The sequence below is a fragment of the Rhipicephalus sanguineus genome, chromosome 2 (assembly GCF_013339695.2).
Source record: "Rhipicephalus sanguineus isolate Rsan-2018 chromosome 2, BIME_Rsan_1.4, whole genome shotgun sequence".
NCBI lineage: Eukaryota > Metazoa > Arthropoda > Arachnida > Ixodida > Ixodidae > Rhipicephalus > Rhipicephalus sanguineus.
Genome location: NC_051177.1, coordinates 11,989,543 through 12,015,458, shown reverse-complemented (window position 1 = coordinate 12,015,458; position 25,916 = coordinate 11,989,543). Strand labels below are relative to the sequence as shown.

Here is a 25,916-nt window from a genome sequence, read left to right as displayed (position 1 = left end):
GCGGAGGAACAGAAGCGTGACATCAGGTGCGCCTGAGAAAACAGCAAATTCGCGCTCCGCTTGTAGCCTTTACGCTGTTGCGCACACGACTGCAATATTTGGCGTAGCAGTTCATAGCCATGTCAGCTTTCTGCAGGATTTGTTTTTGTAGCGTTAGCTACACTTGCTTAGCCGGAGCTGATTTCGTGTGGATCCGCATGAGCCATGCTGCGCATGCGTGAGGATCAGTGCGCAGCTGGCATCTCACGTGCTCTCCGCCACCGCCGCGGGCGGCTCGCCGCTGCTGGTGGCAGAGAACGGGAGGAGTGGCGCGTAGCCGGGCAGACAGACTGGCACCAGCACGCGCGACTCGCCGCTGCTGCTCTGCGCATTCGAGAGGGGTGACGTCGTAGCCATGGCGCGCGCAGCTATTCACCTTCGCTGTGCAGTCGCCATCTGACAATGCGTTGGTGCCGCTTGATAGCGCCTCTGACTGGCGTTTGCAGGTGGGTAACGCCATGGAGAAGGAGAGCGCAAATGCTGCTCAACGGCACAGAAGAGCAGAGAAGCTTATGTCATCGGATCCCGAAGTAGTTGCCTGGCAATTAGCAGTTTAACGTACGAAGAATGAAGAAGCAACCTGACATTGAGCAAAAATAAATATGCATGTGTCACATAATACGTATACCGTGTGTGTGTCATTGGAGCAGCAGTAAGCATGACAGTCAAGCTAATCCTAGACAATCTGGAAAGCTCAGAATAATCAGCTGAACCTTTGCTAATGCTACGTATATCCTGGCATAGCCGAGCTAAGCCACTGCAAATTTTTTTCATCTAGCCCAAGGGGTGCTTCATGGGCCCTTTAACGTTCAGTACGCAGTATTAATGTGAAAGCCTTAGATCTAAGCTTCATCAAACACGAAAATTGACTGTCGGCGGCATCAGTCGATTTATCTAAAAAATAATGATAACGTGATGGCATCATCATGACATCATAGATCGTCAAAACTTGTGACGTCATCAGGACGCCATGGGTCGTAATGTCGCGTGATGACATCATCACATGACATCGTCGCTTTGCAATGCTTCTGTGACCGGTGCGGCGATCATGGAGGCAGTGCAAAACAATGTGAGGTGCAGAAAGCTTGCAGAGAGGGAGCGGGAGCATCAACGCATCGATCGAGGAGAAAAAGAACCTGGCTTCCGCCTTGGAGTTGTCTTAGGCGAATGCATTAGGGACAGTGTGACTCTAGCATTGAGGCACTGTTGTACGTCGCGATGTTTGTCTACCGCGTCTGCTGATAACCACATAAATGTATTTAGAGTGTTATTTCATAAAGTACAATTTTATTGATCCAGTATTCTATTTATTTGCTAGTGTCGAAAATAATCACTGAAGAGTTTAATCCAGAACACTCACCTGCATGAGCCCTCATTTTTGCATTATCGAGTGAAATAAGGAGTTCTCCGGAGATGATTTTTTTACATGAGACTTGCAATTAATCTCTATATTTCTAGCTCTTCACAAGAGCCCCATAATAATTGTTCAGGTGCTTGAATGTTAATGCAATTTGCTTCTCTAGTGCACTCCAAGATGTAAAAATTGGGGGACTCTTAAGCTTCGCCTTTAAGAGTTGAACCCGATAGCGAAATCCGGCCCATAGTGCGCACTTCAACCACTAAGTTCATACTTATTAATGTGTGTAGTTACACACGCGTGCGATGTATCTGTAGTAATGGTACAGGTTTTCGGTCTAAAGCACTTCCCTGTGCAAGAACGGCGGAACATGCTTCTCACAATGCATCAAAGATGGCAGCACATTATCTAATGTTTGCTGTTTTGCTTGATATGTTTTCCGCTAAATGGACATATTTGTCCATTTTTGGAGCTGTTTGCAAGTCGTGTATGTTCGTTTTTAGCGGCGATGGGCTCCCTATACTGGCTTTTTTCGAAGCATGGCGTCGCGCAAAAAAAAACGTAGTTTGATAGCCTCGCCAATGCGCCTACAATATGCCAAATGAACTTATTTTCGTCGTGACACCTGCCGAACAAAATGCATGAAGACTCCTTTCACAACATGGCATTTATGTAGTGTTTTTATTTTTCGAAACAGTTGCAAGTAACATCGGGGCTTTGTAGTAGGACACCTGCTTGCCACGCAAACGACCCGGGTTCGATCCTCAATGGGTCCAAAGATTTTTATTGTTTATTTTATTTGCATCTTTCTCGATTTTTCGGTCACAGATGATTTTTCGCTCACAAGCAACCAAGCAACGCCGTCATCGACGGCGGAATTTCTGCAAAACAAGCTCTCTAATGCTATCGTGTTAAAATTAGCTGCGCCAGAGTGCTCCCAGATGCAAAAATTATCTGCTCCGAAGTGCTCCGGAATGGAAATTTTGCTGCTCGAAAAGTTGCTCTAAATCAGAAGTGGTCGGTAGCGTCACTGATTATTGCATAATTCACAATAAGTGCTACTGATTGTTCAACAATGTATCAAAAGCAATATGTAATTTTCGGCGATGATGGGGGAGGCTCGATATAGCCCTGCGCACTGCCCATATGTTTCGGCACTTTTTTCATGCGTGCTATGGGAAAGGCGACAACATGACCCTACAACGAAGCGTTAAAGATCATATGGAAGGGGACACGGAGATTGCCAGAGCCAGGCGCATGGTAGGTCTGTGCGGGATGTGTGCTCGCACTTGTTGACAAACATAGCCAAGGTGGCGGCGTGCTCACACCATCCTCGGCGCCCAGCCTTGCATGTGTACCTTGCTCGCACAATGTGCAATTGGTTCTATAGACAACTGGGAAATGTGCAGAAATCATCGAACAGCCCTAAGGAACGAGCAAGCGCAAAAAACTCACAGGGTTCCTTATGCATTCAGTTAAGACGACTCGAAGATGAAAGCCATCTTCTTTTTCCTCTCAGCCGATGTACTGATGCTGTCCCACAATGCTTCGAAAGCTTTCTGCACCTAATGTGCTTTTGCACGGCCTCCAAGATCGGAGGCATATCACCTGGTTTTGCATTGCCTCCTTGATCGGATCACCTTTGACCGAGCTACGATGCGATGTGATGACGTTGCATCATTTTGACGTCATAATGACCACAAATTTTGGCGATCTGTGACGTCATATGAAGACGTCGTCTCGTGGTGATGTTTTGCATCACTCGTCCCCGACGCCGCGGGACGCTGACGGTCAAATTTCACGTTTGATGACGCATCTAAGGCTTTCGCCTTCAAAAGCGATAGGAACGGAACGAACGAACTTCTCTCTTGCTTAGCCCAAGCACCTACTACCAACAGGACGGATGCAAAAGTCAAAGGAAGCTCTTCGCGTAATTAGATGAACAAAAAAAAAGCACTTTTAATTAATGTAAATAATACAAGACCCTGATAAAACTTTGATAACCTGAAGGCGGATATCCTAGCCGACGCTCTTCATCAGAGCAACACACTTGCCAGTGAATTTGGAAGGCACCTTTGCAGACACAGTTTCCTTCCTAACGCCATAAACACGATTGCTGGCGTAAAGATCATTGCCGTGAAGAAGACGGCTTGTGTTTTAAATATTTTTCTGCGCGTTCAGTTCTGCGGAATCCACACAATAGCGCACGCTGCTCGTTCCGCAATGTCATTGCAAAGAGCGCCCGAAACATGAGACGACGGAATCACGCGCACGGCCACTACTGGTGGCGCTGACAGTCCTAGCACCGCAGCGCCACTATACCAGCTGTCGAGGCCTATAGGCTCGGTCTCTAGCTTCCATAACAGTCCGGCCACACTGGCCTCTCAGTCGCAATCATAATAGAGCGTCCTAGTCGTACGGTCGGCGCGGCGTCCAAGTCGATCCCTCGTCGTCCATGTTGGGTCATGCTCACCATCCATGTTCTCTATGAGGTCCTGCAGTCGCCATTGCTCAGCAGCAACTTGACGATCCACTCCTTGCCGGTTTCCCGGTCGTGATCGTGGGCATGACTGGAAGTGGACGGGTTAACCCTAGCTGCCTCCTTAGTCCCCTGTTCCAAGTGAGTCTGTGGCTGAAGAGACGACATGGCACCCCGGGGACTGTCCTGTGGGTACACACCATTCTGCCATGAAGGTAGAGCGTTGCAGGTGCTCCGGGACCCACTGTGACGAGAATGCTGCGATTCCATGATAGGCTCACCCGGTCGTAGCCGAGGTCGACACGGACTCTTAGTGCTGCATCTCCGGACCCGGCACCCGCCGCTCTCTTCACCCGTGAGACGCTGGCGTCATCGACCTTCTTCAAACAATGCCCCACAGACGATGCCCGTTATTTTTGGGTTTTGAGTTACATTCTGCGAGCCCTCCTCCGGCCAATTGCGTGTGTAGACATGGCAGAGGCGCATACCATCGGAACTTTTCATCGTTGGGCACGTGCCTCATGCCCTTTACTCATGACACAGCAGCAACAGGAAAAATACTACTTCAGTCAGCAAAATATTCAGCTTTGTGCTGACCAATTGGAGCAAGGATATGAAAAGCCACCACCTCCGTATGAGCAGCCCGGCTATGACATCAAAAACAGTGGATTTTGTTTCGTACTTTGGCAAGGACAACTTTACTGCTTCTGAGATGTAGTGTCACTGTTTCTGCTATAGGTGTGACATTGTCTTTTATGCTATCGTTGGCAAAAGCAACGACGTTAATGCTGAAGAATATAGAGGAGCCTTACAGAAGTACCTGGGCAGGTGCTGGCCAAACAACATTCTTAAAGAAGAAGAACAACAAAACTTTATTTTGAGGGAATGGGTAGAAAAGGGGTACTCAGGAGCCTGTTGGTTGGGGCCCCAAGTCCAGGGCCCCACTGGCTTGCGCGGCTCACCTAACTTGACTCAGAAGCGCTAATCGCACCTCTGGGTCCGAGCTGGCAAGTTGTGCCTCCCACTGCTCCGAACGTCCTACAATTACAAAATTCAGAAGGTGCAACAGTTCGGACAGCAGTGTTTATTGCATATTTTACTGTGATAGCAATTATATACTGCTTTATTGCCGTCGGCGTCATGTTCCATATAAAGTCCAAATCGATGACATTGCCTGCAGGTTGTATGTTCTACATGTGAGTGAAAGTGTGCGGGCGCTGCCGAAGATCACTGCACTAGCAGAGATGAAACACACTGACTTTCTTGGACTTAAAATCTTGGTAGCAAAAGTTTTGTTTGATGTCCTTTAAAGGGACACTAAAGGCAAATAACAATTTAGGTCATAGTGAAAGGTGAATGTTTGATAATGCCTAAAACGTCAATATTATCAACAACAGTGCTCTACTAATCAAGAAACTAAGGTAAATCTAGGACACGATATGCACCACCAGTGGGACATTTTGGAATGAGCCCGATGATGTCAAGAGTCCCGAGTACAATTAATCACTATATTCAAACTACTAATAAGAAAAAACTAACATTCCGTACATTACAAGACATAATAAAATGCTGCTTGTGCATTTGTGTTTCATTCATGGAAAAAAGAACCTGGCGCTACCAAGAAGAATGGCGTGGGTGGTGTAAAATTTCCATTTTCACCGAGTTCCTTTCCGCTTGCACAGTCGCGTCTCAGTGGCAGTTCCATTATAGGCCTCCCAAGCTCGGCCAGGGGGCGCTGCGTCGCACGCGTTTCACCGCCTTTCTTGCAAAAACCGGTCGCTCCTCTCCCCGCACCTGCCTTTTGACAGTGCTGTCTCCGCACGTTCACGCACCCTGCACGCGCTGTTCTCTGCTCGTCTTGCACGTGCAGCTTCACGTGTCGCTTGCTCTGAAGGTTTAGAAAGGTCGCAGAGATGGAAAAAACGTTTTCACGGTGGGAATCTCACCAGAGGAGGACGGTTGATCGACCACCTTTTCGGGACCGAGCAGGTCGTCAAGGGCGATGCTGCTTGTGCGAGCGCTATGTGCGTGCCGATGCTGAACGGGCACATTTCTTTTACATGAATAGGGAGGTGACTGCGCGAGTTCTGTAGTTATGTTACCGGTAAAACGCACATTCGTTGCGGCAGTCGTGTCTACTCGGAGCTGTCAGCAAACATCCAGCACGCTTTCGCGTGCGTTTTCTATTGACAACTTTTCGATTGCTTGGATGCCAAGTTTGTCGTGCGGCTTTAAATTTATTATGAGCTCAGTGTGAAGAGCATCAATTTACATCTGCCCTGTTGAGTCACTGGCTGCATCGCAATGCGCAGTGTTCACTTTCGCAGGAGTTTCAGTTTTGCCGAGGTTTGCATCAAATGATAACAACGTCGGATCGCAAGTTTAATGTCACCTTGGATTTTTTCAGAGCTCCCTTTGACAGCATAACGATACGCGCAAAAAAAAAAATAATTCATGCCCACTTCGACCATGCATATTTCTTGCAGAGGCGCGTTTCATTTCGAATAATATCGACGCCTGATCACGCACCGTGTTCGCTTATTCTAACGTCGCTTAGGTTGTTTCGACAGCTCGCTTGGTCAGCCCCCCCCCCTCTCTCTGGCTAGGAGGGGGGGCGGGTTCAAACTCTCCCCGAAAGTTTTCAATTTTGCTTGCGTATATGTACACGCACACATACAAACGCACGCACGAACATAAAGTATGGTTGGACCTCCCCCCCGCACCGTGTTCGCTGATTCGAATGTCGCTTTGGTTGTTTCGATAGCTCGCTTGGTCAGCATCATACTATACAGGGGCGTAGCCAAGGAGGGGGGGGGGGGTCTCAAACTCTTCCCGAAAATTTTCAATTGTGCTTGCGTATATGCACACGCACACATACAAACGCATGCACGAACATACATATTATAAATTATGGTTGGACACCCCCCCCCCCCCCCCCCCCCCGAAAAAAATTTCTGGCTACGCCCCTGATACTATACAATACCCACTGGGATCGCGCATGTTTATGATTATGCCGAGATTTGTGCCCGATGATAAGCGCGTCTGATTTCGCGAAGCCATCGAAAATTTAATTGCTGCCTTGGTTCTTTTTTCAGCTCGTTTCCAAAGCGGCAACTGTATATCGCCCGCGGCTTTATATTACGTGCCGAACGCATGACATTATTACAAGGCACGCCGTGGTGGGGGGCTTCGGATTAATTTCGGCCACCTGGGGTTTTTTAACGCGTACGTAAATCTAAGTGCGCCGGTGTTACTGCATTTCGCTCCCATCGAAATGCAGCTGCCGTATGCGTGAATTGAACCCATGACCACGATCTTAGCAGCGCAACACTTCAGCCTGCTAAGCAATGACGGCGTGTCGCATGCAAGGCCATTATAAACGCTCAGTGCAAACATGCAGTATAATTTTGTTTACAGGGAGCCGCGACGGGAAATGTACCGCAATCAGCTGAATTAAACACTTAGTACTCACGGTACGTTATTTAAACTGTGGTGTAATAAGCCCACATGCTCCGCTGCTGTCACATTACAAATGGTTGACTCGGAAAGCCAGCGCGCAATCTCGAAACGTACAGCGGCTGTCTATTTGTTGTAGCTTCGGTTCATAAACGCACTTCCCTTTCAAGTGAGCACGATCATCGCGTTTCTCCCCGTTAATAGTTCGTAATACTGTGTACAACAAAAATTGCTTCAAGGTGACAAGACCGCGAAAGCATCGCGGCGAACTGCCATAATCCACTCTTGACGCCTCTGCTCCTCGCACTGCTTGCATTGGAAACGGTAGAACTTGACGGGCAGTTTTCGGCCCTTCGTCATTTTTAAATGTTTGTGACAGTTCACAATGCAGCAGGACTACGTGCCTGCTTTCGAGTACGACGAAGGAACGGCACCCATAGCGTGAAAAATGCGAGATAAAAGCCCCGGGGAGCACGTTCTCGGCGCGCGCAATGGGAAAACCAAGCAAGAGCGACCCGTCTGAGCTACCGGAGCTTTTCCCTCTCTCCGCTGGGGCGGCGGACGGCGCTGCGCAAACTTGAGCGTTGGAGGCCTATCGCATGCTGCTGTGTGTGTTTTGCACGCTCATGAAAGTCGCTCTAACAGAAAGTTTGACAAAATGACGCGTTGCTGTTATGTCTTTAAAATAGGAAACATTTCCAGTAAAACAAGAATGGATGTTCTGAATGAACAAAAGTTATGGTATGTGGAGCATTCACAGGGGAATCAACGTGTCACGCTGGGATTTTGCTCACAAAAGTTGTTTTATGTCCTTGAATTCAACACCATAGCCAAGTTGCTAAGCAATTGAGATGCACTAAAGGGCTGACATTGCTATTAATCATGATGAATATACTATGTAGGCTTCAATGCAAATTTTATTGTAGTGAAAAACATGTATAAGGGATAATTGACGTAATCATTAATTTAGACTGAAATTTCATTTGGGGAAAAATTGAGTGCAGTCAGCAAGTTGCTGAAAGGTATGCATTTGGATGCTCCTTGTAGCTGCTTACAATTGCATTGTATTTTGACAATGAGGGCATTAATTCTCAAATTTGATAATCGAAGGCTCATTTCTTCTTATTTTTATGTTAGGCACAACTTAATGAAACCAAGAGACTATGAAGCTAAGGACAGGGACATTACTTTTATGTTTAAACTGTAGTATAGTAATTATGACATAAATGAAAAGGAATTAAAGTGGATGAACCTACAACCTTTAAAGGGACCAAACCTACTACCTTCGGATGACACGTCCAATGCTCCACCAATTGTGCTACAGCAGCGGTCACTTTCCCATCCACTTTATTGGGTATATTTATGCTTTTGTGTAATCCTGGTAGTGTTAGCCAGCACCGCTCGCACCACGACAGCGAGTGTGGAACACTCTTTTGTTGCCAGCTGGTGTCACAAGCTCGAAGCTGACCAATAATTCCTCGTATGCTACCCAAGGCATTAAATCTGCTGCAACGAGACCCTCGCTATGAATGAACGAAAGAGAAGGGGGAGACTGATCGAGGGCTTTTTCTTTTTTGAGACACAGCGTAAAGAAACCAATGGACAAAGAAGCTAAGCTTCACCCACCTTAATTCCTTTCCATTTATGTCATAATCCGCCTTTTGCGTGCCTCTACAGCGCATGCACAGAGCTCTAGCGGCAACTGCGGGAAACAATCCGTGTAGTGCCATATTGGCGGCGAGAACAGCGTTGGTACATGCAACAAATACAACAGATATCTATATATCTGGTTTGGTTAGCGCGATGCTGACAAAGTGTGCTGCTTATGGATGCACCTCTTGAGGCACGCCCGGCAGCAACATTTTTTTCCGCTTCTCATCAGTGAAACGTGATCATCAGTGCCATGATTCTTGGATCAGGGCTGTGGGGCACCAAAGTGAAGACAGCAGTCCGTGGCAGCCTTCGGCTTTTGCAGGTCTGTGCGAAAAGCACTTCTTGAAAGGTATGTGTGCTAACGAAATATTATAATTTGGGTGTCGTTATTGTATGGGAAGAACATGTGAGGTTTCTTGAAGGGCGCGGTACAAGTGTGCACTTTGTGTCCATCTCGTCAGTTCAATAGGGACGAAGCTCACGGCTTTTCTTTGTATGATATAATATTTTCTGCATTTGTTTTGGGATGATGACTACAGCCAAGTATGGCCAAGTGCTAAGTGTGCTCCAGTTTGCTTCGGCCTCTATGTAACTACGCTGTTGTTTACTTTGAGGCCATGCATATACCACTATAGAGTCGCTGTAAGTATGCGTAGCCAGCTTCATTCTCTGCTAGAACACAATGAATGCCGAAGAGTGCAGTTTCGTCGCCTGTCATTCACTGACACTTAGCGGTTCTTTTCTGTAGTCAAAGCGAATTTGCTGCATGGCGAAAAAAAAAATGGAAAAAAAATATCGCCGTATGTTGACTGTTCACATGACTGCCGCGCACCGGTTCATAAATTACAGTGAAACCTCGGTGATACGAATCTCACGGGACAACCAAAATTATTTGTATCATCCGAAATTCGTATCACCAGAAAGCATGGAAAATTAGCATGCGACAAAAGAAAGCTGGCATACACTTTCATTTATTGTTTTTCAGGGCCGCAGCAACGTCAGGAAGAACCCTGAATGACTGTCAGTTAAGTTTTTAGATGTCGGCAATCATACGAGCGCTCGTAAATATACGGCCCGTACGCGCGTATTTAAATAATGCACCAGGGACAGCAGTAGCCAATTCTAAATTTTTGCCCCGCCACGGTGGTCTAGTCGTTACGGCGCTCGGCTGCTGACCCGAAGGTAGCGGGATCGAATCCCGGCCGCGGCGGCTGCATTTTCGATGGAGACGAACATGTTTGAGGTTGGTGTGTTTAGATTTAGGTGCACGTTAAAGAACCCCAGGTGGTCGAAATTTACTGAGCCCTCCACTACGGCATCTGTCATAATCATATCGTGGTTTTGGGACATTAAACCCCAGATATTATTAATATAATTCTAAATTTTAGTATGCTTTCTTGCATGACACCGGAGCACTGCAGCGAAAGTAACAAAAGAAGCGCTCTGAAGCAATGGCTCAAGGCCACAAAATTACAGAACCGCGGTCCTGTGTTGTGATTTTGTTGGGGATGTTTTTTGGGAGACTTACAAACGTGTCCACACAAGTGCAACCTCAACGGTCGTGCATGTTGACGTTGTGAGGCCTCACTCCTTCACCAAGACCGTCCTCGCCTTTTTCGGTCCTCGTCCACCTTTCATAAGATGTCTTATGCACGAGGCAGGCACCTGTAAATACACTACAACAACTGCAGCTCGCGTCGACGCGTTAGAAAAAAAAAAGCATGGCACTAATGTCCTCTGTAATCTAAACGCGAAGGCACACGGAAGCACATAAGAGCCTCAAAGATTCGCGCACACAATCTCGGATGCCGTGACGCGTCTCTGAAGGTTTATCCTGACCGTAAGAAAAGTGTTTTTCTTACACCGTGCTTCTGACGATTTGGCGGTGTGGTGCGCATGTCCACGCTTGCGTTCGCGCGCTCACACGTGCTTGGCGCGTCTTCCGCGACAGCACGGACAGTACCCCTTCGTATACATGGGCGTACGTACGTTCATATCAAACATCACTGGGTGAAAATCAGTTCGCAACAACCATACTCTGTTACATTGCAGGCCAATGGGCCTTGGCTGGGACCAACGAAAAATTCGTATCACACCGAAATTGGTATGAGCTGTGATCGTATCACCGAGGTTTCACTGTATGTGGCGTTTTGCTTATTTTAGCGAAGTTGCAGCATGCGTGCGTTCTTCTACTTACCGTGGTGTAATGTTCATGGATTTTGCAGGTTCACTGTCTAGCTCGCCCAGGCACCGTGATTTCGTGCCATCACTGTTTGTCTACACCGATGTAAAAGTTTAAGAAGAAAGTACTTTTCAGCACTATTCACGCACGGCAGCGTGAACAAGACAACACGTTCAGCATCGACGAGGTTTGTGCAACGATGGCAAAAAGCGGCAAAAGCAGTGGCCCGGTAGTACATGTAATCAGTATGAATGACACAATAAACCAAACTTATGCTCGCCCAGCTGGGCAGAGGCATGCCAGTCTGTTGCCTATTGTCTTTGTCACGACCGCATGAACAATGTAATAGCCACCTTTGATTGAAGGAAGGCAAATGCGTCTAAAGGGGTATTCAGGCGGGGGACAAATCCTCGGGGGATAAAGGCGGAGTTTAGTGACGTCAGCACGCAAGGAGAAGTCTCCACAAATGTCCCCCACTCACATGGACGAGGCGGACGGAGGGGGAGACCAGTGTTACAAGACTGCTCTAGTGGCTTGTACGACCCGTTTGACGAGGTGCAGACGGCCATGCAGCTGCAGACTGGACACCCACTGCCGCTCTCTGCAGGAGCAAGTGCAACAATGTGGCCAAACAAGAGCCCGAAATTCCGCCATATCCCCCACCGCCGGGGGATCGTTTGTCCTGTCGGGGAAAAGGTCCCCGTATCCTCCGAGGAGTCGCGCCCTCTCACTAATCTGGGACGTCGCGGTCACGTGATCCGCAATCCCCCCGTGTCCCCCGCCGATTTCTCCCTCATGTGAATACACCTTAAGAAGTTTGTATGTTGATGTGGGAGATAACTCATTAAACATGAGGTTGCACACGTATCCCATATCACAGAATTTTTGTCCTTTTGTGGTTTGCCGGTAACACCACGAACCATTTGCTGCCATGAAGGCATTCAGTTACTCCTTGCTTAGCATCATCGTTGACGCTGGCCTCTTCGTCCATCCGTTTGCCACAGAAAAGAAGCCACCGGGTATGTAGGTACTTCCAGGGGGCTGCATGCTTCAATGCAACGCTACTGGAAGCAAAATTAGCTCAGAAAGGGCTCTCAGAACATGTGTCACTGCCAAGCCTTGTTGTGCTACGCAGCAGCAGATGCCTGCCGCGCCATTGCACGATTTGTTTCTCATAGTGTCCGCAAGAGGGCGCGACACAGACATGCAAAGAGTGGGTTCTATACTACAGTTAAAACATAAACGTAATCTCCCATATACCTTCCTCAGCTTCTTTGCCTGTTGGTTTCATCAAGTTGGACAATGTATTATTCTGCCATTAACTTCTTCACTAAATAGGTGTTTTTTGTAGGTCACATTAGACCATTTTGCTGAAGGAAATACTGAACCAAATATTTTATGTAATGCATAAACGAAAAGCAGAATGAACTTCTCACATATACAAGTTTTGTTAACGAGATGTATATAATGTGAGCAATATAAATTGCCAGATTCAAGATTGTGGAACAATATTGAACAGAGTTTGTAAAGACACACGCTTCTGTCTACTAAGAAAAAAGAGATAACAGAAATTATGAGGTATACAAAATGTACTGCTGTCTAAGAGGCACCATCCCTGAAAAATTCAAACTTTTCATTGAACAGGGCTTCCCAGACAAAAGTTTTACTGTAAGCACTACACTTGGGCGTGTGTCATGGTCTCTAGATGGTTAGACACAACACAGGAACACCGAAGATAATGAAAAAATACTTTATGTGAGAAAACCACAAACCTATTTGCATAAGAAGTAGTGAAAAAAGCCCGACTATATAAACAAACATCCCTTGTGCACACTATCCCAAAACTAATAAAAATATTTACAGTTTCATCACGGGTTACTGGCGTTGACGTGGCAGCTCCAGTGCGGAGGCGACGATTTGTCGTGTTCGCGAAGTGCGTTGCTTCACCGGAGCACGACCGTCTGTTGCACCGTCGGGTAGCTGCAGTTGTCGGTCACCGCCGCGTCAGGTACTTGCACTGGCTGTCCCACTCGTCGTCCGGTACACGACCCACGGAGCATAGCCACAGAATGTCTGTGCGTCCTCAGGAGCAGGGTCTCACTGATGCGAGCTGGTCGCCCTCCTGGTCACGCCTCCCAGGTCACAGTGCGTTGCTGCGAAGGCTGGGGAACAATTCCAGAAACTGTGCTGGCGGACCTCAGGCGAACGCCTTGCCTCAGCCACCGCTCGTCCGCGCCTCTGCCCGTTCCAAGCGCGCTCTGCCTTCTCTCCTTCTCCTCGCCCGCCACGTTGCTTCTCGTGCCAGTTCTTCTCCCTCTTCTTCTTTTCGTTCTTTTTTCAATTCTCTTTCAATGTATGGTCTTCTTCTTTCTTTATTCTATATTTCTTCGTTTAATATCTGTCTTTTCTCTCATTTCTTCTTCCTCTTCTTCTCCCTCTTCTACCACAAGTCGACAAGTTGCGGAAAAGCAGTTCCTTGATGTAAACCATAGTGTAACATCGCATGTCTTACTGTAAACTCCTGTTTTCTGTTCGGTTTTCTAGTCGCACTTGCATTTCTTTCAGTTTTTGTGTTTCCATCCTGACAGGCTGGTGCTAAAACGCGAACTGAGACAGCCCGAAGCAGAAAGCAAAGCTGACTGATACTACTGGCTGATTTGCATCGTCGTTGCTCTCAGAGTCAAAGTCTGACCAAAAAGCAGCATTCTCGAACACTCTGCTGCTCGTTAAATCTATAAAATCATCCACAATTACACTGGAATGCTGATATCTGTAATCTTTTGAAGTGTGCTGCATCCGGTGGTGGCCATTTTCGTTTTCCACTTAGGCGATCACACAACTTGGAGTACATTAAACAATCAAGACCACATGGGAAAAAGACAAAATACACAAAGAAGAAAACTGTAGTAGTTCTCCTTCACAACGGATGCCGTAGTGTGTTCGTGAATGTCGACGATGTAGATGGACAGAGAAGAGATGGGACATGCACAGCACATGCGTGTCCAGTCTCTGTCCGCGGCTTTAAAGCGCATCCACATCATCCACATGTAGAACCATCTAGCCCAACTAAGTGCGCTGACACTGAATGTCTCGAAAGCGGCAATTCAAACCATCGACCGTGGGCTATCGATGCCCTATGGGTGCATTAGGGAAAGAGCTTACAAAGAATGCAGCTACTCCACTTTATTGAGAACATGGGCTTGACTTTCTTTCATAAAATTATTGCCTTTACTGAAAATCTTAGTGCATAATAGTTGAAACACATGTGGCAGCATTGATAGATGGCCCGGCATGTCCAGGGGGATGAAGGGAGTGGTACATGAATTGGCAGGGGCTCATTGCTTCAATTAACAGTTGTCCTGATATGGTTCCTGCCATTTAAATGAAATTGATATTCCTTCTGGCATTGTTTTGTGATGCTTGTGTGGAGTCTTCATAGCACATGTTTTTGCACTGCTTGTAGCCTGAGAAACCAGCTGCTTCAAAGTGACACTCTACCACCAGGGACCATCCTGAAGAGCCTGCAGGAGTTATTTGCATTCTTGGCACTATCGCAGGTGAGCAGTGGGATGTTTCCACGTAGTGCAATACTCGGGCAATGCTAAGAGAGGCTTTTGTCACGCAGTGAACGTAAAAATGAAACTGGTGATGATGTTACGGGAAAGGTTGTTCAGTGCATTGAAGACTGATGGGGGTCCGCTCTACGCACGGCTGGTGCAGAAGCCTAGCTCCGGTTCCAGCCGCAAATAGTCGTACCGTGCACGTGTCAACGTCTCCTTCCCGTAGCGCGAGTCATCGCAGCTACGACGGGTTCGGGCGAATAAGGCAACAGGCTAGAACAAACAACACTTTATTGCTACATTAGCAATAACGCGTAAATGTCGCGTAGAGGGATAGTCCGCTCTAGTAGAAAACAAAGGGTAACGCTTACACCTTCGGTCGATGTTCGGCTCGCGGATCTTGGGGCGGTGAGGTGGTACCTCGCAGGTCAGCAGAGCAAGAGAGCCCGTCTGCCCGTCTGCTCAGTTGTTTTATTCACCTCCCGTGTCCCTCCCCACCGCGAGGGTTGTTTCCCTCGCAGGGCGAGTTCCCTTTCCCACGAGCCGGGATTCGAGGAATGGCGCGAGGAGCGGCGGGAAAGAAGGGGTTGCCTGGAAAGGGGCGATGGTGCTCCTCTCCTAGTAGCTCCTTGGCTCCCACCGTCAGTTCGCGATCGCGCCAGCGTTGAGGAAAGGAAATGGGCGCGTGTGCTTTCCCACAAGACGCAAACACTCACATGGGTGTTGCATAACCAACACATTGATGACCCATGGATCCCTGCATCAGAAAATACTTCCAGGTATTATGCATCTTCAGTACATTTTGTGGAGCAGGGCGCGTTGGTTGCCAGCTATGTGGCAATGGGTTTGTGCGAGGCTTACCCTATGAGAGTGACCTGGAAGGGGTGTTGCACTCCTCTATCCCCACGGTGCAGAAAGACGCTACAGCCAGGTTTGTCGATTCTCCAACATGGCCAGGAAGGGCACTCAAGGCAGGTTGTCGACAAACGTGGGTTTGTTAACCCAAGATGCAACACAATGCAACGATCACAGGAAAAAAAAGACAGAAGACACGGACACAAGAAAGAAGTCACGACACCACAAACGCCGAATAACAACTGAAGAGACGAACAACGGCGGAAAAGAAAAAAAGGCACGAAAACTTATCTGCGCATGCCTATGCAATAGGCGAACCTATCAATCCGGCACACGCGGGGGTCTACATGAAAGATAACTGTTAAGGCATTTGATTTGATCGTTATGAAAAATAATCAACGGTTGGCTCGCGCACGTGCTACCACTATTCTCGATATGCCATGCCTCAATCATCAGGCGCGTTTCTTCATTCCTATGCCGTTACAAAACTGCGTTACAAAACTGCATGCTTGAGCCAACCATTGATTAACTTGCATAAAGAGGAAATCAAATGCCTTAACTTTCACGTAGACCCTCGCGCGTGCCGGATTGAAAAGTTCGCCTACTGCCTGAGCATGTGCAGATAGGTTTTCGTGCCTTCTTTCTTTTCTGCCGTTGTGCACCTTTGCAGTTGTTAGTTGGCATCTGTGGTGTCGTGACATCTTTCTTGTGTCCGTCTTTGCACGCTTTGTCTAAAATTTTTAGAATGAATACTTACCAACTAGCTCAGCTCTGTTATTCTAAACGATCACAGGATTGCAGGCCAAACAGGGTTAACGCCGCAACACCGATCGAGTACGCTTGCCTGTGGCGCTATCGGCTACCACACAAGGGGGACCACTGAGCGCACAAACGAGAAATCACCTGCTAAGGCAGCACATGACCCTCTCATTGCAGGCCTCGGAGCATTTGCCAGCAGTGACCAAGTGCCAGACAGAAGCGAGCTCTGGTGGAAAGGGGGCAGGGGGGGGGCAGTCACTGGCAGCCGATGAGGAAGGCGTGACATATGCTAGTGCAACGTGCAGTGCAGTGGCCATGGCCTCCTCGTTGCCATGCAGTTCCTGGTGATCAGCTCGCTAGGGGCCAGCACAATGTGCTAGCTGGGGAACAAGGCATGAGGGGTGGGGCCTCTTGATTCCCAGAACTTGGACCTCATTTTAATGAAACAGAATGCTATGAAATAATGCATATGATAGAGTGAAAAAAAAAAATGCACAATCTACTTTAAGAGTTGTCTAGTTGACGTGAAAGCATTGAATTTTGTTGTAGGTAGCAGTCGTCCCTGGAACACTGTTTTGGGCAGCATAGGCATGGTGTCCATCTTCTCTCTAGCACCCATCAGCACCTCAAACGCTGCCCCATTGCACATGCATCTCGTGACCACCGAAACACGTGTTTGGCATCAAAATTTCGCAGTTTGAATTTTCCTGATGTCTACAGTCCTCACTGTTGGCTTTACAGCCTGTTCTGTAGATGGCCTTTAATCCAGTAAACTAAACGAGGCCTTCATAGAGTCTTACTATATTTGTTTTGCACCGCTGGTACAATGCATTTATGTGGGTCAGATGTGTTCATATCTTGTAAGCATGGAGGACTAGCGTAGTGGTTAGGACACTTGCCTTCGTAGTGCAAGGGCCCAGGTTCAAACCCAAGCTCCGGAGTAAAAATTTATTTTTTTTTTTTTCATTTATTTCTTAGCAGTAATCATGTTGTGTGTGGATGGGCAGTTTTCTCATTGAGTCGGTGTAGAAATGATTACGCATTGAAAAAACTACATCCTGCCATCCTGTTGCAATTAACCTGTGGCATATCCAGGGTTCAGAAATATTCATAACCTATGGTGCCAAACTTGAAGTGTGGCCACTTTAATTGAGCTTGGGAGGAAGTACTAGAGGTGCCCAATAAGTGCCAGTGCCTTACTCAGCACTTGCCGATGCTGGCTAGCATCTCCTTGGCTTAGTGAGCATGTGTGGTGGTGGTTGCTCAACTTGACCAATGATTCTAACTGCAGAGACCAGCTGTGTGCCCTGAAGACTTTCTGCGCACCTCCAAGCCACCTTGGTTCCAGCAGGGAGAGCAGCAGGACTGCTCAGAATTCCTTCGCTACCTTGTCGATTCGTCGCACGAGGAAGGAAAAAGACATGGCTTCCCGCTGAGTGGCTCACACAGCGCAGGGCAGACACTCATCCAGGAGGTCTTTGGGGGAGTGGTCTGCACCACTTACCACTGCCTTACTTGCAATGTGAGTGTAGCACTGGAGCATACCAAAATATAGATTGACCCGTAGTCTTCAAGCTGACACTCACCACAAGAGCAGCTGGCTGCATTGCACCTTCCATGTGGCCAGTGTGTTCATTCGTTGTCAGAGACCAAAACTGCACTTGCCTGGGAAGTTGCGATTCCAGTGTGAGGGCATCTTATGCAGTTCAACCTCAGCATAACGGACTTTAGTACAATGATATTTTCAAAATAACAAAGTATTTCCATTTATTTAACTTGGTGTTGATGGAACACCACATATTTGTCACCTAGGTTTAACGAAGCATGCTTTATCAGCAGTTTCAATATTTTCATTGCTACTGCAGAGGCTTGAACGTGGTTTTCATGAATGCATTTTTCAAATTGCCCATCGCGCAACAGAGAGTGCCTGTTCAAGCGGAGCAGAGCAATGCCCTCCTTGCCTTCAGAGCGGTGGAGAGGAATGCATCTCACCCTGGCGCATTTTATTGTGCGATGCTCTCCCCAATTTCACACTGTGCATCTGACTGCGTAATTACGTATCCTGCACCATACTGTCGATGCCCAATTTGGTGTTCATGTTGCAAGCATGAGTAGACGTAGGGATGGTAGCAGGAAATGGAACGAGCTCTGAGTTATGATGCAAATGATTATTCAGGAAACGGATTTCGCTGACGGGTAGTACCTTGCAAGCGTTCTCCATCAGCAAGAAAAAAGATGTCACTGCTTGTTTGAGGTTATCACTCTCCATGATCCTGAACTCAAAAGAAGCTTTTCTAGATTCTGTGGAGAATCAATTCCCAGCAAATGCAGTCAGAACAGGCTTATTTTTCACCACTGAAGGTTTTTTCAGTAAGGGCACAACTGCTACATGCTTTAAGCAGCTGACCAATATTTTTTGGAGCTGCTTACACTTACCAGCTGTACCATAATCAGCTCTATAAATTTATGTGGATGTTTTGTGATGAAGCCGATTTACAATACTTATTTTTTTAACATGAAAGGGTTTTATGCCGGGGTCCACCAAAACTTTACTGATGTATTTCCGTCATGGATATGACATTTTTAAATTGCACACGAACAGAATACAAAGGAAAAAGAAGTTTCGTAAATTCGGGTGACCCAGTAGTCGAACGCTCAACCTCTCGGTCCATGACGATAGATGCCAAGCGCTTAACCATCTGTGCCACCGACACATATGCAGAGAGCTTCTCAGATGAGTCTTATATATCTCGCACCCCTTCTGCCTGTACCTGCGCTCTTGGTCTGTCGGCAGTGCCGCCGCCTACGAGCGGCAAAGCAAAGTACTGCATTATGACACTAACGAGCACTGACAGTGAACGCTTCGGTAGTCTCAGCACTACGGCACCTCGATGCCATCATTCGAAGGGACACTGGCATCGAGGCACCCAACCAACGCCACCTAGGTGGCGTTGATTCTACTCACTAAAGCGGAGTGTGGCCTTTGGGATTAGGTCCGGCAACATTGCCGGAGCTAATCGTGGAGGCCACGAGTGGAGGCTGTAATTGTGACGCGCTCTACGTGCTGATTTCACTCGGTGACTATGCAGTTACGTGCTTTGTCTTTCGCATTGTGCTAGCGTGTGCAGCATAGTGCAGCTTCTATATACACCAACGGTGTTTCTCTGCCATCTACTGATACGAATGCAATTGCACTGACTACGAGAACAGCTACATTAGCGCCACTGAAAGACAACAGCGTCAACGGGTGAATGTCGCGCATGTGAGTTTAGTGCAACGAGAGACGCACCAGGGGGGAGCAGGTATTCACGCATTCATGGCTCAAGCTCAGAACTCTGCCTCTTGCGTTCCTGAAGCTGAGCACATCGCGACCCAACTCGCTGCCATACACACACTGAAGCAGGACTGAAATGATCGTAACTTCGCCGAAGCAACTCGCCAGCAGGACGCCGCTTGCCAACACAAGGCCGCATGCCAAGCACACCCACAGGACAGTTGCCAATCCACAAATCATGCACCCTTCTCAACAGGGGATTGTGAGTTCACTAAACGATTTAGTGACAACCTGTTTGGTTTCGCTTGCACGGTTTGCCAATACCTGTGGTTCGTGTGTGATCTGTGCGATGCTCTGGCGTGTGCGACGCAATGTTTCTGGAGAATGTATCCCAGTCAGGAGTCGTTCGAAAACTTTCGCTTGTGCGCCAGCTGTCGAAAATTCCTATGTAGTGGTAAGGTGCCCCTGATGTCGGCCTGCAATGGCTTCACTTACCCGGAGTACCCAACCCATCTCCCACCCCTCGATTGCATCTCCGAGCACCTCATATCACCCAGATTGCCATTTATGCAGATCAGGCGTTTGCGAAATGCCGTTGGTAACTTCAGTGTCGTGGTCCAGGTCGTCAATGTGCCGGTTGACGTCAACACCATGGTGAAGCCACTACCGAGGCACTTACACGATGACCACGCCATGAATGCGCACATAAAGCACCATGGCCATGTGATACACAAGTCGTCATACTTGACCGGGATCGTGAAGAAACGCACCGTAAAGGCTTGACTACAATACCTCCACACAACGCCTCTCTACAAGAAATGTGATGTCGTCATTGGTTAAAACTTTTTTAACGAGGCTGATGAAGTTATAAACGGCCATGCGATGAATGATGTTTCCCGCAATATACCTCAGCCAACCAAAAACATTCGTGGTGGACCGTGTGACTGCTTTCATGATGGCATCCAAGGAAATCAGGCGAAAAGATCACCGTGGAGCCACGCCCCTGCACGTCTTGTACATGGCTATGAAAGTGCTGTGCATTTGCATACGAGAGAAAATGCAAGTCACCTTCTGAAACACACGTGACACGGTCGGTATCACAAAGCGCATGATTGACGACATTTACTTCATCGAGACATGCGCGAACAACAGTCTCTCATTCCTCAGGACAATCCGCAACTCACTATCCTACTGGTCAGCTAGAAAAAAGGATGTTTTCTCAATGATGAGATGGCTATGTAAACTGACTGTTTTCCTGACACTCAGCTCCTCAGAGTTTCACTGGTCCGATCTGCTTCGCCTACTGTACTGCCTGCGAAATGACGGAGTGCCCTTTCGCGGAGACCCCCTGAACGATATGACAGCCTTTCCATGAACGGAGCTGGGGAACCAAAACCGTGTGACATGCGTGCTGTGTTTCAACAAGCTCATGGATGTCTTCTTCGACACTCTGAGGCACCGCACGGCCTCTCCGTTTGGAGATTACAGGGCGCTGGACTTCAAAACAAATTGAATTCCAACACAGGGGAAGTGTACACACCTACATTCTTCTGTGGCTGGACAATGATCCCAATGAAGAAGTCAGTGATCACATGCCAAACGCATGCCATCTGATCGACTCGCTTGTCAGCTTGGAACACAGACATCCTTCCGAGACCGGACGGTCAACACTGCTCGCATACGTTCACCTGCTGTAAGAAGGCTGCATCAAAGTGTCCCTTGGTGCCCCTTTCTGGCCAATGACACACACATATGTGTTGCTCCCCATGAGCACTGAAGATGGATGCCATAAGCTGTACCGGGCATCTTTCATGATATGCATGACCATCTCGAGACAAGAAGTAATCAGAATCTCGAAGCTTTTCTAGCAGCACACGACATGGATGAGACTGGATACCTTGATGTCATAGGGGCTGGCATCAACCATCCTATGGTATTCTTGAAAAGGCACATCGATCAGATTTAGGTGAGCCGTTTCAATCCTTACATTGGTCCTAAGCTGCACTCTGACATGGACCTGCAGTACATCCTAGAGGAGTACTCATGCACAACGCATGTCCTTGATTACATCAACAAATTCTGAACAGTAGCGCAAAGAAGCGCACAGACGGCGACAGATCAAGACGGGACACAGCACGATCTGTTGCCATCCATGTGCTTCTTTGCGCTGCTGTTCAGAATTATGCGCTACAGTCGAACCCGGGTATATCGAACTCGCCAAAAAACGTTTATTAGTTCGATATATGGCATAATTCGATATAGGCCCGCTATAGGATTTGATGACACAAAGGCACATACCAATAAGAAAAGTACTTTATTAATATGGTGGCTTACTTGCGTGCCCTACTTTGGAACAAAATAGTCCTGGATTTTCTTCTGTTTCAACGACATGGCTGCGTGCGACAGCACGCACGCCTCCACGTTGTCCAACAAGTCGGAGCAGCTGAGGCCGCAACCTCCCATATTCACGCAATAGCGCCGGACCAACGCAAGTGCACTAATCACTTCGGAGGATGTCGGCAACGGGCCATCGTCAATTTCCTTATTGCTGTCGCTTTGGCTCGTGGTCGGCACGACGTCTGCAACGTAGTCCTCATCTTGTAGCTGGCCCATGATGGCGACATCATCGTCCACACTGACGAACTCGTCGATTGTCGATCCGTCGATAGCACCCGGGAACTCTGCCAGCTCGCTCCAAACTTCGGCGGAAACGCCTGCGGTGTCTCGTACACAGCAGTGCACACACGTCGTACACGTCCTCGTAAACAACAGTGTGCACACGTCGGGCGCCACGGGCACCTGGCCTTTTGTCCGACTTGGCCCTGATGTCTGCCTTGTTCTTCAGGATAGTACTCAAGGTGCTCCTTGGAATCTTGTACGCGGCGGCGACGTCGGACTTCTTCTTGCCGCGCTCGACTCGATTTATGATTTCAAGTTTCATGGCGAACGGCAAATTCTGCCTCTTTGCACAAGCCATGACGACAGCGCGCCCAGAAAGTTCACAGAGCACCAACAGCCAACGCCACCAGCACGGACCACGCTGAATGAGGACTCTAGGAAAAGAGGCAGCAGCAGGCACGCAAGCATAAAGAAAGAAAAAATGGCACCCACTTGTACTGCCTCCGCGCCTCGGAGAAAGCACGACAGCCTCTGATTGGCTGTAAGCGCTGCGAGCAGGCCAGGATCATTTTGTGCAGAGGGGTGTTCGGCCGTGCACAGCCGGGTCTAAACCACTTTTTCTAGGGTGGCGCCGGCAGTTTTCCTCGCCACCGCGAGGGAAAGCCAACTTGCTGGGGCACTTTTGAGGCACATGGAGTTTGATATATCGGTTGTCGTTGCTATTTTCGTTCGATGTAACAGTAACTTTTGCTATATATTCTCAATGTAAATTTACTGTGCTTACAAATTGTTCAATATACGGGATAATTTGATATAAACGGGTTCGATATAGTCGGGCTCGACTGTACCAACTAGCCCATCAGTCCGTCCTTTTTTACATCAACAAGACGAATCGCGGCGTAAGCAACCTTCATCGCAAACTCGTTGAGCTGCGTGAACAGTATCCTGATGCTGACTACACTGTATTGAAGGCGCTCACTGGGAAATTGCCGGCAGAGTTTTCGTTGCATACTATGACATTTGTTGGCACTTAACGGCCTTTAACTTTCACAGCGATACATTCCTTCTCTCGTTTGTCCTCTGAGCGTAGTTTGGCGTGCAAGCGGAACTCATCCACAGTCGAAGCGGCACTCATGTAATGAGAATGCCCGCAGCATCGAGCGGCCGCTGCTGCGGGTTTGTCAAGCGGCTGATCGCGAGACAAAGCTTGCTGAACCATGACACCGGGCTGCGCATTTGTTGGTGTGGAGCTGCTGATTTGTGATTATGTCACGTACAAGTATTTTTAGTAACTTATATCAGAGTTTCAGCCCATAACGAACGACGCGGCCGCTAGGCTGGCATGGTCACCTTTGACTCCCTATAACTTGTTAGCAACCAAAATAATGCAACGTTTTTTTCTGCACAATGGTAGATGACGTCCTTGACTTCAATCAGAGGGATTTAAAAAAAATTAAAAATGGTCTTTTTGAGAAAATCATTTTCAAAGTTCGGCGTTTTTGGTAAATCACTTACGTTTCAGCCCAATTATCAAGTAAAACGGAGCGCGACAAAACCACGCAAATTATTTTAAGAGAGAGCGAAAGTATGAAAGTTAATATGTACCGATTTTTATTATCCTCACTTTAACTTGCTTGCAGCAATAAATTCCTGAAATACAGGTATTTTGTGCGATTTGCCAAGTTTGTGATTTTTTCTTCAAAAGTGCTTCGACAAGCAAGGGAAATAATAGACTCATAAGATTGTATTTCACTTGTTCTTTAAGGGGAATAAATATTGTGACGAAGAAGTGCACCGTTTTTTTCCCCTAGGTGCGCTCAAAATTCAGAAATCGCGAAATTGTCGGAAAAGCGTTTTTTGCGGCCAAAATTTGTATTTTTTTTTTCAGGCGAACAAAATTTTTTTCGCAAAACTAACTGCGAAACCATTGTTCTGGGTGTAATGCCTAGACCTACAGTAAATTTCATCACAATCGGGAATGGTGACCGGGACCTCGTGTTCGATCTTATCTAGACACACCCTTCTTTGAGCTCACACGGCAGGTGTTTCAGGGCGCGCCGTCGAAGAGCGAAGCCTCGTTTTCGTCAACGGAAGGCGAGGCGGCCAGTCAGCCAAGCGACGTTGTCGGTGAAGAGCTTCATTCGCGACTCACCCGTACTGACTGGTAAGTGCTAAAGCGTTTAACTGCCCACGCATTTCTTCTATTCAGGAAAAAGAAATGGTGCTTCTGCTAGGTGCCTAGGAAGTAGGATGGTGCGTCAACGCGACAAAGCGAGCGTTTACCTCTAGGGCCCCAATTCTGTCCGCGTGCGCTGTGCAATGTCTCCTGCGGCTGAAGGATGCATGATGCAGCATGAAGAATGCATCACAGAGCATCCGTAGTTCCACCTCGAGTCTAAATATCGCTGTGCTCCATGTTGTGCACTTAGAACAGTTTGTTGCCCAAGATCAACTGCATCCAGTGTCTAGATTTTAAACTGCATTTCACCGACACCGTCGTTTGCTGGTCGTATACAACCCAAGGTCTAACAAAAGTTTGTTGCCCTACAAGAGTGCACACTCATGAAACGAGGCATCATCATGTCTAGCGTCCCTCAACGTCACAGAAATCCTGTGCACACATGGTTGTAGCCAGTTTAAAGTCAGGTTGAGTGCCTGCTGTCCACTGGTTACCCAGATCACCTAATCCGCAGCACTTCTGAAAGCCTACTTCAGAAAATAATATCTACAGAAAGGAAACAGCAACACTTGATTCAACAACCACCTTAAGTTATGTCATATTTGCATTGCCAATCACACAGCATCAAAAAGGTAGCAGAAAGGTACAAAATTTGTGCCGTGTTTTTAGTGCCATGCAAACTTAAAAATGTGTGCCCTCTGCCGACTAAAAGAAAAAACGAGCAAGGCTCGTGCACAAAGGACCACCAGAATGAGTACACAAAATGCATGTCATATGTTCTTCATTAAATTCCTTTGTTATGTGGTCGGTCGTATATTGGTAAAACCGGCCACTGCTTCAATGATCCATGCACACTGGCTCGGGCAGTAATCTTGCCTTACAGTGCAAGAACTGCAACTGCATGAGCTGTTTTCCTCAGCTGGAAAAAACAAAATTCCTTTCCAAGGCAAAAACGAAAACAGAAAGAGAGGTCATCGAGGCTTTCTTCATAAAAAAAAATACAAAAAGGGAAATAAATTTCTTAAATGGTCACACAAAAACTAGGGGTGTGCGAATATTCGAAATTTCGAATATTTTTCGAATAGTGTTTGCTATTCGATTCGATTCGCACTGAAATTTTACTATTCGAACTATTCGAACTTCCCAAAGACAAATGCAGTCAACGTCCGGTTGAAAGTGACCCCTTCAGATTTTCAATATGCTTCACCTCATTACACTCTCGTATTGCGGCAAAGCTGCCTTTCAAGCTCCGTTACGGTCGAACTTAGCCAAAAGACAAAGTATGATTGGAAATGGTCCCTAGATTTTCAATATGCTTCACCTCATCACACCCCCGTATTGCGGCAAAGCTGCCTTTCAAGCTCCGTTACGGTCGAACTTAGCCAATACCCCTGTCACACGGGCACCCGCTAACTCCGTGTAACTCCCTCGTCGTTACGTCAACGGAGATGCGGTCCGTGTCACACGGTCTCCCTTACGCCAAGGAAGTTAAACGGGACGTTTC

General features: G+C 47.6%; 1 protein-coding gene across 4 annotated transcripts in view; it reads left to right on the top strand.

Annotated features, from left to right (window-relative positions):
* LOC119382414 (ubiquitin carboxyl-terminal hydrolase 35) overlaps positions 1–25,916 on the top strand; it is a 223,412-nt gene that overhangs the window by 131,653 nt on the left and 65,843 nt on the right. For 3 of the 4 annotated variants that reach the window (XM_037650109.2, XM_049412195.1, XM_037650108.2), the window contains exons 10-11: positions 14,630–14,723; positions 17,632–17,862. In XM_037650109.2, the coding sequence (XP_037506037.1) occupies positions 14,630–14,723; positions 17,632–17,862 (325 nt within the window). The remainder of the gene's footprint in view (positions 1–14,629; positions 14,724–17,631; positions 17,863–25,916) is intronic. The other variant, XM_049412196.1, reaches the window with a different exon arrangement.